Here is a 16,248-nt window from a genome sequence, read left to right on the forward strand (position 1 = left end):
GGTAGCATTTGTCTCTATCTACAGAATGTCTCCATTACTCCAATTCTTTTTTTTATCTCACCTGTTAACTGCATACTGTACTTGTATAGTTTTATTTTGGAAATTAAAAAAATACAATTGAAAATAAATCCAAAACAAAAAGAATATCCTGTCGAGGGGTTGAAGCTGCAAGTCCTTACCCATACACAATTTATGCCCAGCCTGCATGCATGTAGGTTGGGCAATTCCCCTTGAGCTTCCCTGTACCTAGATCAGCCATACACACGTAGCGATGTGTGCTGAGTGATCTGTGCTTACTGAGTAGTCTTTCGGCACATGCAGGAGATCTAGATCATGACTGCACGTGTGAAAGATCTCAGTGGGGGTGATAGCGACACTATGCAGAGTACAGACAGGGCAATGTGTGCTTAATTTCTAAATGATCTAGACAGATCGCTTAGAAAAGTGTCACAAATCACCCCGGGTGTATACACCCTTAGAACATTACACCTTAGCAATAAAAAATGATTAGACCATAACAATTAAAAGATGCTATCATATATTTGTTTTACAAAAATGGATAACTGTACTGATGTGCCATACTATTTAAGTTTGCCACTTGTCTACAATAAGCATAATCCATATGAACAGGAACATTTACTCACCTGTGTAAGACTACTTCCTAGCAAATCCTCTTTTGCACTTTCATTTCCAAGTCCTGAATCATCAGCATCAATAAGATTATCCACAGGGACATCTTGATTTGGTTTCATATAAGTGAAGTCATTCTCAGTAGAATCCAAAGCCACACACACATTGTACGAGTAGGGAAATGGTAATGTTCCATCACTATACATGGAGAGCATCCTGGGATCAACTGGAGGATATAGACTGGAACTTAAAGGTCCAAACATTGGGGGTGGTTGTGACTTCTTACATTTTGATAAAATGACCAACATAACAGTTATAATAAATAGTAAAGAAATTAGCGCCACTGCAATTACTAGGTAGAACTGTAGGTTGGATTGGGGATCTTCATCTTTCAGTTGATTACTAAGTTTAGGAGCCACCTGTTGGAAGTTATCTGCAACCATGAGACTTAGTGTGACTGTGGCTGAGAGAGAGGGATCTCCATTGTCCTTCACCATCACCACAACCTTGTGATTCAGTATATCCTTCTCATGAAAGACACGTGATGTCCTAATCTCACCCGTGTGCTGACTGATGGTAAAGTGAGAAGGTTCTGACACCTGTATGAAGTGATACGAGAGCCAAGCATTATGTCCAGAGTCTGCATCCACTGCAACCACCTTAGTTATTAATGATCCTTGTTCAGAGGCAAAAGGGACCATCTCAAACACAGCTGGGCCACCACTGTCTGCTGATGGGTACAAGATCTTTGGTGCATTATCATTCTGATCCACTATGCGGATAATTAGTGTTGTATTGCTGCTCAGAGATGGGGATCCATTGTCTCTTGCAGTTACCTGTATTAGAAACTCCTTGTGCTGCTCATAATCAAATGATCTCTGAGCATAGAGAACCCCAGTCTCTATATTCATGGACAGATAAGAGGACACTGGGAGATCTTCTGTATTAGTGCTGGATAGTGAATATATAATTTTAGCATTGTCCCCAGTATCAGGATCTGATGCTTGTACACTGTATATTGAGGCTCCGGGTAAGTTGTTCTCTGGCACATAAGCAACATAAGTAGATTTCATAAATATTGGTGGATTGTCATTAACATCTGATATCTCCAACATGATGGTTCTTCTGCTGGAAAGTGGGGGAGATCCTCTGTCAGTCGCTACAATGGTGATGTTATAACTAGATACTTTCTCTCTGTCCATGGAACCAGTAGTCACAATTCTGTAATAACTGTCAGATGATAGTAATAAATTAAAGGAATTATCAGTAAGTTTACAGTCCACTTCTCCATTTGATCCTGAATCTTGATCATGAACTTCAATCAGAGCAATCACTGTGCCAGGTGCAGAATCCTCAGGGATAGGACTAGATAATGATGTGATGGATATCTCAGGAGCATTGTCATTCTCATCTAGCACCTCTATCAATACTTTGCAATTGGTAAAAAGACCACCTCCATCCTTTGCTTGTATCGTTAATTCATATACCTTTGTTAATTCAAAATCTAGTGGTTTATTTATTTTGATGTCACCAGTTAAAAGGTTTATACTGAAGGTTCCTGTGTGATGGACATTCCCTGATGTTTTTCTGAAGGAATATGTGATCTGTCCATTGACTCCCTCGTCTCTGTCTGTTGCATTAACAGTGATTACTGCAGTATCTATTGGAGTATTTTCATTCACACTGACCTTATACAGCTGCTGAGAAAATAGTGGATAATTGTCATTTGCATCAGTAACACTGATCCTTATTAAAGCTGTACCAGATCTCACTGGGTTCCCTCCATCCAAGGCTGTTAGTATTAACTCATGAATATTCTGTGTCTCTCGATCTAAAGGTTTCTCTAACACAAGCTCTAGAAATGTGCTCCCATCTGGGTTGCTGCTTTCACTCAGTGTAAAATGCTGATTATCACTGAGCCTGTATGTCTGCACTGCATTCATACCGATATCTGGGTCTTCTGCACCTTGTAAAGCAAATCTGTTTCCTGGTGATGTAGATTCTATCATTTCTATAGTAGATATCTCATGAAAAAACACTGGGGAATTATCATTTTTATCCTTAATTTCTATTTTTATTCTATAAACATTTAAGGGATTTTCAACCACAGCATCAAAGGTTAGGAAGCAGGTAGCTGCTACCCCACACAGTGTCTCTCTGTCTATCCTGTCCTTAATGTACAGATTCCCAGTATCTGCATTTACATAGAAATATTTCTCTGACACACGTGATACAATTCTCAGTTTCCTAGATGAGAGCTGTTTAATATCTAATCCAAGGTCTTCTGCAATATTAGCTATAACAGAGTCTTTTCTTATCTCTTCTACAATAGAATAATGAGTCTGAGCAGAGACTGAATGACACAGCCATGATAATAAGAAGGAAAATGTTACTTGCCATCTGATTCCTTTGTATGTCTGTATATAAGCTTCCATCTTTTGCCTATGAAATATTCCACAAAATGTCCCTTTAAAAGCCAGTATCTGTAATCCAGTGCAATAGAAATATCCAAATGTTTTTTCTTGATGGAATTATTCAGTAGAATTGCTGAAAATATCCTTTATTCTGTGCAGAGAGAACCCAGAAAATGGCTGTGTGTCTTCCTGCAGATCTGCAGTATGTGTGAGTGATGAAAATACCAGTGGATCTCCAGCTCTGTATTCTTCTGCTTATTGGTCAAATAGCGGCGCTCAGCGGTGAAACTGAGGAACTGCAATGCTGCAATATTTCTAGTATTCAGTTTAATTTTTTTATGCAATTTTTCTTCGTATATATATATATACAACATATTTATACAAAGCTTAAATATATACATAAATGGAAATAACAAATTTACTGTATATTAAATACATTAGTAATTTAAGTGTATGTACACACTAACTTTTATACAAAGTCACAGTGAATAATTCAAGGTTGGTAAGAATTTTTTTCATTATTGGTGTAACGAAAGCTCTGGGGTCAAAGTTAATAAAATAATTGATAGTATAATTGTGTGCACAATATGTGTAATAGGTTTTGATGCAATTGCTGAGGTTATGATTTATCAGAAGGGTGTTGTCAAATACTGAGATAAAAAATTGAATAAAAATTCCAAAAGGTGCTTAAAATAGAAAAATAAATACACAGAACATATCAACTCACATATTTCCAAATGAACCATATTATCTGATTCTCTCCCTGCAATGTAGGTACAATTAGCACAGATTCCTTAATATTGAAATTTAGAACATTCTCTAATCCAGGCATGTCCAAACTATGGCCCTCCAGCTGTTGTGAAACTTCAATTCCTGTCATGCATTGCCACAGTTTTGCTATTAGGGAATGCTAAAACTATGGCAAGGCATGCTGGGATGTGTAGTTTCACAACCACTGGAGGGCCACTGTTTGGACATGCCTGCTCAGGGCCTTTGAAAAAAAAATCTTCAGAAAAAAGGTTACCTGATTTTTGCCAATGTTATTGACTAAAAATGTTGTAATTTATATAAACATAAATGTATATTTTCCTTTCCCTAGTGACTTATTAAACTGAATTTTTCTACCATATCTGTGGCATATACTGTACTTAGGTGAAGCAAAGTCCCCAAAAGAAGCCTTATTTTAAGCAAAAACTGTGTTGCGGTGCTGAGAACACCTGCGTTTCGCTGAACCTGTTTGTTTTATAGAGAACATTTTCTTTTTATCAGGTGATCTAATTAGATAGCCTAATAAACAAAAAATGAGCAAAACATTGGGAAAAATAGTGAAATATGAAAGATTTTCACACCTGCTGTTTTATCTGTGATAATCATTTACCCCACCCTATTGCTTATTTTATTTCTATTTTATTGCTAATTGTAAAGTGCAATGGAATATGATGGCTATATATCAGTACATATATGTTGATAATTTATTTAGCATTTATATTATGATCAGCACAGATAATAAACATTTACCCCCAAAAATACCAACGTAAATACTTTATTACATAACTTCCTGATATACATCTGTCATGTGACTTCCTTTCCTTTTTTATAAATAGTGGTCATGATATTAATACTGCATTCAGATCACAGATCAAATGCAGGGTCGCACCGAGACTTTGAAACGGTTCTGTCCTGGTGTGACCCAGCATTTGCAGTCCGTTCACACTGCATTTGCGAATCGCCTATACTGCCGGTTCGCTGACATCATGTGGGGGCACGGCGGAGAGTTGGCGTGTCATCGGGGGCGGGGGAGGAGGTGGTGCTTAGAGCTGGTGCTGCTTCAAGTGCTGCCTCCTCCATAGTGTGAACAGGAAATGGGTTGCTCGACCCGATTAACCTGTTTACACTGCACAGCAACACGGCAACAAACCGGTAAGAACTCTTCTTTTTACCCGGTTCGGTTTGCCATGTTGCTACTGGTTAGCTATAACCGGTAACCCCTTTCACATCACACTAATTACCGCGTCGAACCGGCAAAAAAACGACTTGTACCCGGTAATTAAGTGCGATGTGAAAGGGGTATTATACTAGTAATAATAGTTATTTTGCAAACACTATCTCATCTGTATGTGTATTGATCAATAAAGTACCCATGCTTCTCAATATACTGCTGTTATAGTTGCACAATACTAATTATAAAATAACTTATACAACAACCAAACATACATGCGACAGAGTAGAGCGACTAAAATGTATTTTATCATTTTATTGTTTAATATAACTTGTTCATTAAATATAGTAGCACATCGCTTTATCATAACGTCAAAACTCTTTAACAGTTGCTGCAATTTGTTACCATAGAGCCAGAGACACTGTGTAGTACTCATGAGGTTCATTCATATAAAGTTACAGTCTAGGGAGAAAACCATTGTAAACAGGTGACACAAATCCGGCACCAATTAGGGTAATTCCACAAAGTTATAATTAGTCATCCAAATCATTGTTTTAATGCTATGTGGACGGTACTGTAGCTAAATATAAAATATGTCAAAATGAGCAAATAACCAAACATTATGTCAACCATACTAAATTATACTATTAAGAAGCTATTGAATAATAACTCTCAAAATAGAGGGGTAAATTTACTAAGGGCGGTATTCATTCCTGGATTCTGACCGTTGAAACGTCCCGACAGTCATAATCCCGGGCCGTTTTCGCCCAGCTCGACTGAAACTCAACAGCCGGAATTCAATGTTTAGGGTGTCGAGTGTCAGAAAATGGGAGTGTGGGCGAAGACGGCAGTGAATTTGACAATAGACACTTGTTTCTGACAAAACAGATCCAACTTGTTTTAAAGTTTTGTTTTGTCAGAATCCACCTTCAATGCTGTCGGAAACGGCAGCACTGAATAGGCGGCGACTGGTATTTCCTCCCGACGAAGATAGCGTCCAAGATTGAATACCCCCCTAAAGCTTCTTTTCATTTTAGAAGTTAACTTACCCCTTCTAAAGAACAAATGTGTAAAAGTAAAAACACTATGTTAAAATACTCATTCAAAATGGAGCATTACTCTAATTTATCAGTTTTAACATTGATACACTTAAAGTATAATGTTTTGTATTCTCGAATCATCAAAGAAGTTTCTCATCTCCTGTAGAGAACCATGTAATAGGGCCGATGTACCAAGTCTTCGAGAAAATTAAAGTGTAGAGAGATAATCTACCAACCATTTAGCTCCTAACTGCTATTTTTCGAACAGCCTGCAACAGGACAGTCAGGAACTGATTGGCGTGCATTTTATCTCTCTCCAAGGCTTATTACAGTTCCTCCCAATGAGTTTAGATATTACAATGCTATAAGATGTATAGTATAATTCTGCAATAGTATTCAATACTCATTAAACTAAAACAACTGCACTTTAATAATATAATACTTGTCCTCTTTAGTTACCAAGCGCATACAGTTATGTGTCCTAATATCCACACTCTTAACATACAGATCTTGAGATAACATTTTAGAGTTCTCAAGTCTCTGAATATTTGAAGTAACTGGGAACAGCTCAAGCACTTGACTTTGGAACACAAATGAAACCTCTTTGGTTGGCAGCTGTACTAATCCAACAGACACATTGGCCACTCTAAAGGCCCATACACACTGGGTGACTTTGAGCTGAAAGACTCTCAAAACAGCAGGTTTGCCCCAGCGATGATCGGTGAGCGCTGCATCATTGCCGGGAAAGCCGCTCATCTGCTGGTTATACCAGCAGATGAGCGGCATTGAGGACGGCTTTGCATAGGTCTGCGCTATGCAACACCGTCCTCCCCCCTCCATCGGTGCCGGGCAGGGGGAAAGCCGCTCAGTGTGTATGCACTGAGCGGCTTTCCCTGCAGCGAGGATTGACATCATCGCTGTCCATACACGCTGGGCATAGTTGCCCAGTGTGTATGGACCTTAAACCTCTAATTCTACACAAAACTAGAATTCGGTGTTTGTGTAAAGGCAGGCGCTCAGTTAGTTATTCCACCCCTTTTTTTCATATATTATTTAACTAAGTCAATATGGTTTGACTCCACGGCATCACCAACAAGCAGCCATCCCAAGTGACTAAAACCAACCACCACAAAACCTCTCATAAACAGCTCCTTGCTAAATACGCTGGATAGCAGTCATTCAGACTTTCATTTTCTTACACCCCTTCTGTTATTTTAATCAATGTTGCTTTAAGACATGAGGTCTGGCGCACTCTGAAAAGTCTTTTAAGTATATATTTCCTGAACCAAGACCTTACAAATACTGTAGTACAATAGATGCACCTCATTTACTCTACTACAATATTATCAATAATACATTTTTTTTACTTTTGTAAGTAGTTGGAAGAAAACATGAAAGCACGGGGCCAAATACACACTAGCCAATGTCCCTGGCCACCGATATTGGCAGCATCGGGGACCCGACGGGGGGCAAGCATCAGCGAGTGCATACACACATACAAAGTGGCTAATGAATTAATAAGTATAAAAGTAATTTAAGAAAACCCTTTGAAAGTGTTAAAAGACAATTTTGAAAAGTTTAATTTTTATGACTTGTCTAGATAAGGTATATAAAACGCTATTAAAATGTGGTATGTGTAAGATAAGTTGGGTTTTTCATGGATATTCTAATTGCAGGAGCACATTCCTATGCATAAAGTATATTTATTTCCAGTTTATTAACTGTTTATACATAGGAGTATGTCTGATATAATGGTTTCTTATTCATCGTTACATATACTGTGATTTGCACTTTTTTGTGTGAATTATGCGTCTTTTGCAATGTGCCTCAGTACATCTAGGTTGGTATAGGCATGTGTAGATGATGTTTAGATGTGGCCAAAGTACAGCAAGGGTATTATGTGGATGTCTAGACACGAACAGTTGGCAAATTTGATTGTGTGCCATATAGGACTAGTACATATTGCTTATATTCTTTATCTATCTACTCACCTGTATAAGACTATCTGTTGCTAAATCTTCTTTCACACCTTCATTCCCAAGTCCTGAGTCATCAGCATCAATAAGATTATCCACAGGGACATCCTGATTTGGTTTCATATAAGTAAAGTCACTTTTATTGGGATCTAAAGCCACACACACATTGTACGAGTAGGGAAATGGTAAAGATCCATCGCTGTACATGGAGAGCATCCTGGGATCAACTGGAGGATATAAGGTTGAACTTAAAGGACCAAACATTGGAGGTGGTTGGGACTTCTTGCATTTCGATATAATGACCAACATCACAGTCACAATAAATAAGAAGGAAATTAGTGCCAGAGCAATTACTAAGTAGAACTGCAGATTGGATTGGGGATCTTCATCTTTCAGTTGATCACTGAGTTTAGGAACCACCTGTTGGAAATTATCTGCGACAATAAGACTTAGAGTGACTGTAGCTGAGAGAGAGGGATCTCCATTGTCCTTCACCATCACCACAACCTTGTGATTCAGTATATCCTTCTCATGAAAGACACGTGATGTCCTGATCTCACCCGTGTGATGGCTGATGGTAAAGTGAGATGGTTCTGACACCTGTATGAAGTGATACGAGAGCCAAGCATTATGTCCAGAGTCTGCATCCACTGCAACCACCTTAGTTACTAATGATCCTTGTTCAGAGGCAAAAGGAACCATCTCAAACACAGCTGGGCCACCACTGTCTGCTGATGGGTACAGGATCTTTGGTGCATTGTCATTCTGATCCACTATGCGGATAATTAGTGTTGCATTGCTGCTCAGAGATGGGGATCCATTGTCTCTAGCAGTTACCTGTATTAGAAACTCCTTGTGCTGCTCATAATCAAATGATCTCTGAGCATAGAGAACCCCAGTCTCTATATTCATGGACAGATAAGAGGACACTGGGAGATCTTCTGTATTAGTGCTGGATAGTGAATATATAATTTTAGCATTATCCCCAGTATCAGGATCTGATGCTTGTACACTGTATATTGAGGCTCCGGGTAAGTTGTTCTCTGGCACATAAGCTACATAAGTAGATTTCATAAATATTGGTGGATTGTCATTAACATCTGATATCTCCAATCTAATGGTTCTTCTGCTGGAAAGTGGGGGAGATCCTCTGTCAGTAGCTGCAATGGTGATGTTATAAGAAGATACTTTTTCTTTGTCCAAAGACCCTTTAGTAACAATTCTGTAATATCTGTCAGATGATAGTAATAAATTAAAAGATGTTTCTTCTATTATCTTACAGTCAACTTCTCCATTTGCTCCAGTATCTTTATCGTGGATTTTTATCAGAGCAATCACTGTGCCAGGTGCAGAATCCTCAGGAACAGGACTAGATAATGACGTGATAGATATCTCAGGAGCATTGTCATTCTCGTCTAGCACTTCTATCAATACCTTACACCGGGCAACAAGACCACCTCCATCTTTAGCTTGTACAGAGAGCTCATAGTTTTTTGTCAATTCAAAATCTAACTGATTATTTGTTTTAATCTCACCGTTTATAGGATTAATACTGAAGGATCCTGTGTGATGGACATTCCCTGTGGTTTTGCTGAAGGAATATGTGATCTGTCCATTGACTCCCTCATCTCTGTCTGTTGCATCAATGATGATTACTGTAGTATTGATTGGAGTATTTTCATTCACACTGACTTTATATATTTGTTGTGTAAATACTGGAAAATTATCGTTAGCATCAGTGACAATGACCTTTACCAAAGCTGTACCAGATCTCACTGGGTTTCCTCCATCCAAGGCTGTTAAAATCAGTTCATGAATATTCTGTGTCTCTCGATCTAAAGGTTTCTCTAACACAAGCTCTGGGAATGTGCTCCCATCTGGGTTGCTGCTTTCAGTCAGTGTAAAATGCTGATTATCACTGAGCCTGTATGTCTGCACTGCATTCATACCAATATCTGGGTCTTCTGCTATTTGTAATAAAAATCTTGTTCCGGGTGAAGTAAACTCAATTGTTTCTAATAAAAATGTATCAGGTAAGAACAAAGGAGAATTATCATTTATATCCTGAATTTCTACTTTAATTGTAAAAACATTTAGTGGATTTTCTACCACAGCATCAAAGGTTAGGAAGCAGGTAGCTGCTGCCCCACACAGTGTCTCTCTGTCTATCCTGTCCTTAATGTACAGATTCCCAGTATCTGCATTTACATAAAAATATTTCTCTGATTCATGTGAATCAATTCTCAGTTTCCTAGATGAGAGCTGTTTAATATCTAATCCAAGGTCTTCTGCAATATTTGCTATAACAGAGTCTTTTCTCATCTCTTCTACAATAGAATAATGAGTCTGAGCAGAGACTGAATGACACAGCCATGATAATAAGAAGGAAAATGTTACTTGCCATCTGATTCCTTTGTATGTCTGTGTAGGAGCTTCCATCTTTTGCATATGAAATCTTTAGCAAAATATGCTTTAAAATGCTGGTATCTGTAATCCAGTGATGAGGAAATATCCAAAGCCTTCTTTTGATTTGCCTGATCCAATTGTCCAGGAAAATATGTTAAATATCCTGTATTCTTTGCAGAGAGAACCCAGAAAATGGCTGTGTGTCTTCCTGCAGATCTGCAGTATGTGTGAGTGATGAAAATACCAGTGGATCTCCAGCTCTGTATTCTTTTGCTTATTGGTCAAACAGCGGCGCTCTGAGGTGAAACTCAGGTACTGCAATGCTGATATATTTCCAGTATTCTGTACTTTTAGTAGTATATTTTCATTTGTATTTGCATGCATGCTTTCTCAATTATGCTTCAAAAATGTGTAGAATATGTACATTTAGTTACTACATTTAAATATTTAGATTTAATTTTGGATTGTCATAGAGATTGTTTTTTTTATAGCAAATAAATTAGAAAAATCAGTGTTTATTTATTGCCATAGACTGTAGCAGATACCTATTTAGGTGTTCACATGGAATTGAGTCTGTTACTATTACTAGTGTAATATAGAGCTTTAATGTCAACGTGATTAAGGTCATTTAAGTTTTTTTTTTAAAACCTACAGTATGCACAGTATATGGTGCTATAATTCATTTTGCTAATCCCTATTATTAAATAAATTTTAAGTAGGATAAAGTATATAGAAAATAATTCCAGATGTTCCCAATTTTTTACTTTCCGCTGCAAACTTCTGAAATTGAATTTTGCTCAATGAAAGAAATGATCAATTATTACTTAAATAATGATAACAACTATAACCCGTATATCATATGCACTTAAAGCAAGAATTACTGTCAATAATTTCATCAATATAAGTTCCCCAAAATATACTGATACAAGATGTATTCAGATTTCACATCACTGACCAATAGAAATCACATTTAGGGGCGTATTCAATATGTGCCAATATTTCCCAACAGGGGAAATAGCTGCACTCGCCTATTCAATGCTGCCGTTAATAACAGCATTGAAGCGTGTCAGATCCGACTTTTAAAAAAAGTTGGATCTGTTTTGTCGGAAACGGCTACCGACTGTCAAATTCAGGGACGTCTTTCGCCAATCTGTGGCCATCTGTGCTGAACCACAGACTTTCCGACACTGAATTGAATTCCAGCTGTCGAGTTACAGTCGGAAGACACAAGAACGGTGCAGGATTCTAACTGCCAGGACGTTACAACAGTCGGAATCCCGCATTGAACTCCCCTCTTAAACCTCCAAATATGCCAGATTTTGTTACATTATAACACAACTTTCTGACTTTCTGTAGTTCTTGTGACATATCTAAACCCATTTTAAAACAATATTAGCAGTAATAATAATTATTTGATGGGATGAAGCATAAAAAGGTTTACAATACAAATGTTGACATTCATTATGTCGAATTTCATAACGTTGACACCACAATGTCTTACTGGTATGAAATCTACATGTTCAAAATGTCATCAGTCAGCATTGTCAGAATGTCAACAGGTTAGGATAAGGAGTATGATACGGTTATGCTTAGGGGGTGAACGATTAGGGTTGGGCACTAGAGGCAGGGTTCAGGATAGCTAAGAATGCCAGAGGATTGAAGAACTGGTCACATGTCCCCAGAACCCAATATCCCACCAATGAAGTCACTGCATCTGCCAGGAGCAGGTAAGTCATTGCTGTGCCACCTGGATGAAATGTCTAACATGTTGACATTTGATCACTGTCTACATGATGAATGTCTGCATAATAAATGCTGACATGGTCATGGTGACATTATGACCATGTCAATCTTGTGTCAACACAATGAATGTTGACATATTGTACCCAATTTTTATTTGACACGCATTAAATCACCTGCCTATATATCAACAATTGAAGCATGCTGAACAATATACTGTATCAGATGAGCTATACTACAGTATATATGATATGTACTGAAATATCCCTGCTATCTAGATTTCCCATGCAACTTAGTCACATTTAAAATCTAATAATGCAGAACAAAAGCAAACACTATGCGGCAGTACCTACAGTACGCTGGGAGTACCATACCCAGTATTAGGGACCCCCAGTGACAGAGATGCCTTGATGTACGGCCTGGGGGCTTAGCCCTATATCTGCAGATATATGCAACCAAGATCTCTGTATTATCTGATTATTATGTAGATATCTCTCACTCTGGCCCTTATTCTGGTTGGTGCGGTCGAGCCGCATATGCGGCTCCGACCGCACCAGACGAATCCCCGCCCACGCTACGGATCGCCACGGCCGTCCGTACACGGACGGCTGGCGATCCGCACGAAAATGGTGGAGGCGTACGCCTCCACCATGGTGGGAGCTGCCCCCTGCATTCGATGGTCGACGACCATCGAAGGCAGGGCCGCACGCCGCGGCAGCTCCCGCAAGCTGAGACCACACGGACAATCGTCCGTGTGGTAGCTTGTATGGGGGCTGAAAGCTGACATCCGCCGACGTCAGCTTTCCGCCCCCATGAGTGGCGTCATGCCCTCATTACCATGCGTACGCCCCGCGTTTGCATGGGAACGCCCATGAAACGCGGGGCGTATACATAGGGAAATGAGGGACTGAAGCCCCTCACGCCCCTATACGCCCCCTTTGCGGCGTCTAATTTTTTTAAACGGAGATTTCCCCTGCACATGCGCAGAGTGACCTCTGCGCATGTGCAGAGAGAAAACATCGGCGGTACGGCCGCATGCGGGCCGTACCGCTTCAATCTGAATAAGGGCCTCAGTGTGCAATTGGGATACAAAATGTTGTTTTCCTAACCAGAATTACCCCTCCCCTTTGGCACCTGAGTGACACACCTCTGATTGAGCAGCTTACCAACAAAAGTGTTGTGCAGTATCCCCTGTGTGTCTGCTTTCAACAGAACTTATGACGTTTATCTTGAGAGCACCATTTACATGGTAAACACTGATTAAGCTTAAGTATAAAGAACACTCACATAAACTCAGACACACACAATACCGAAATAAAATGATAATAGTATACTGACATTTAATGTAATGCATTAGACGCATGTGCTGTAGGCATATTGTACAAAATAATACTAATACACATCTCATCGCATGCGGTTGCATGAGTGAAAAATCATTCCATGGACACTGACCATTAAATGATTTTTTTCACCAACAGCAAATAAAAGTCAGCCAGGGATGGCTGCCACCCAGCCTGTAGCCAGCATGCTGATTGGTGGATGGTTGGCGCTATCCACAAATCAGATTGTTGCTAGCCAATCACTGTATTGACCCAGGGCCTACATTGTTGTTAAGATGGCCCTGTCTTTTATTCCAAGCCAGCTCACTTCTGTTTCTCCAGCCAGGACCCTTCTGACACCATTGTAGAGAGACATTAGGTTACACATTAGTTGGAGGGTGCAAATATCTACAGTAGTTTGCAGGGGATGCGAACACCCTAACACCAGCCCTGTTATTGATGATATCTGCAATTATACATTGGTTTCTCTTTAATAAAAAATATAAAAAGTGCCTGAAAAATACAAGCTATTACTGTTGGTAATTATATGACAGTCCCAATGTTGACAATCACATTGCCGGAAGTGTATTGTTGAACGCAGTACGCACAGGGTACTACTAATGTTAGCTACAGAACTGTAAACGAGTCGACAGGATATACTGTACTGTATGTTTGAATGTTGTTCTTACCATCTACCATCGTATCTAAGGCTATTGTTACAAGGTGGTTGCAAATATGTAACTAACAATAACACAATGTCAGCATATCATGTCGACATTACACTACCAACAATGTGATTGTCAACATTGTATCTGTCGGCAAATCATAGTAATTCCATATAATGACTAGGTTTAAACTTTTACTATGAATGTTTTCTGGCGTTAGATACAAATTCAATTAAAATATTCATTATTTGATCATCCGAAACTTTTATACTATTATTAAATCAAATCTATTAAAGAAGTAATACTTCTAAACCATCACTGCATTATTTAGAAAAAGGAGCAACTCTGAGTAAGTTTAGGACTCAATCATCTTCACAGCATCGACATTATTGTGGTCTCCTCTGTTTGGAGTAGCTGCTATACATTATGCCACAACTTATAGCCCACCATGCTATTGCACTGCAGGCAGACACAACAGGACGTGTATTTGATTTCCAGAAATCCTCAAGCAACTGTTATTTGCATTTTAATTGTTCTATATGCATTGGTACAATGTTACAACTCACCTGCGTAAGGCCACTCGTTGGAAAATTTTCATTTCCAAGACCGGAATCATCAGCATCAATGAGATTATCCACGGGGACATTTTCATTTGGCTTCATGAAAGTAAAATCACTTTCATTGGGATCCACAGCCACACACACATTGTACGAGTAGGGAAGTGTTAGTGTCCCATTTGTATATTGAGAGAGGATCCTGGGATCAACTTGAGGGTAGAAATTTGAACTTAATGGACCAAAATCTGGGAGTGATTTGGGCTTCTTGCATTTTGATATAATGACCAATATCACCGTCAAAATAAAGAAAAAGGAAATTAACGCTACGGCTATAACTAAGTACAACTGCAAATTAGATTGTACATCTTGGTTAATGCGTTGGTTACTGAGTTTAGGAACCACCTGTTGGAAGTTATCTGCAACAATGAGACTTAGTGTGACTGTAGCTGAGAGAGAGGGATCTCCATTGTCCTTCACCATCACCACAACCTTGTGATTCAGTATATCCTTCTCATGAAAGACACGTGATGTCCTGATCTCACCCGTGTGATGACTGATGGTAAAGTGAGATGGTTCTGACACCTGTATAAAGTGATACGAGAGCCAAGCATTATGTCCAGAGTCTGCATCCACTGCAACCACCTTAGCTACTAATGATCCTTGTTCAGAGGCAAAAGGGACCATCTCAAACACAGCTGGACCACCACTGTCTGCTGATGGGTACAGGATCTTTGGTGCATTATCATTCTGATCCACTATGCGGATAATTAGTGTTGCATTGCTGCTCAGAGATGGGGATCCATTGTCTCTAGCAGTTACCTGTATTAGAAACTCCTTGTGCTGCTCATAATCAAATGATCTCTGAGCATAGAGAACCCCAGTCTCTATATTCATGGACAGATAAGAGGACACTGGGAGATCTTCTGTATTAGTGCTGGATAGTGAATATATAACTTTAGCATTGTCCCCAGTATCAGGGTCTGATGCTTGTACACTGTATATTGAGGCTCCAGGTAAGTTGTTCTCTGGCACATAAGCAACATAAGTAGATTTCATAAATATTGGGGGATTGTCATTAACATCTGATATCTCCAATCTGATGGTTCTTCTGCTGGAGAGTGGGGGAGATCCTCTGTCAGTAGCTACAATGGTGATGTTATAACTAGATACTTTCTCTCTGTCCATGCGACCAGTAGTAACAATTCTGTAATAACTGTCAGATGAGAGCAATAAATTAAAGGATTTATCTGTGAGTTTACAGTCCACCTCTCCATTTGCTCCAGAATCTTGATCGTTAACTTCAATCAGAGCGATCACTGTGCCAGGTGCAGAATCCTCAGGAACAGGACTAGATAATGATGTGATAGATATCTCAGGAGCATTGTCATTCTCATCTAGCACCTCTATCAATACCTTACAATGGGCAACAAGACCACCTCCATCCTTTGCTTGTACAGAGAGCTCATAATTCCTAGTTAATTCAAAATTCAATGGTTTATTCATTTTAATTTCACCATTTATAGGATTAACACTGAAGGATCCTGTGTGATGGACATTCCCTG

At 39.1% G+C, this 16,248-nt stretch overlaps 1 protein-coding gene across 5 annotated transcripts in view; it reads right to left on the reverse strand.

Moving 5' to 3' along the window:
* LOC146073840 (protocadherin gamma-B2-like) overlaps positions 1 to 16,248 on the reverse strand; it is a 414,290-nt gene that overhangs the window by 134,242 nt on the left and 263,800 nt on the right. Inside the window, exon 1 of one of the 5 annotated variants that reach the window (XM_083181369.1) lies at positions 645 to 3,237. The exons of the other annotated variants lie outside the window; for them this stretch is intronic. Within the exon in view, the coding sequence (XP_083037495.1) occupies positions 645 to 3,065 (2,421 nt within the window). The 5' untranslated portion in view covers positions 3,066 to 3,237. Of the gene's footprint in view, positions 1 to 644; positions 3,238 to 16,248 lie in introns of those variants that run through there. 5 annotated transcript variants of the gene reach the window in all.

This window comes from Crinia signifera, chromosome 4 (genome assembly GCF_055691185.1).
Source record: "Crinia signifera chromosome 4, ASM5569118v1, whole genome shotgun sequence".
NCBI lineage: Eukaryota > Metazoa > Chordata > Amphibia > Anura > Myobatrachidae > Crinia > Crinia signifera.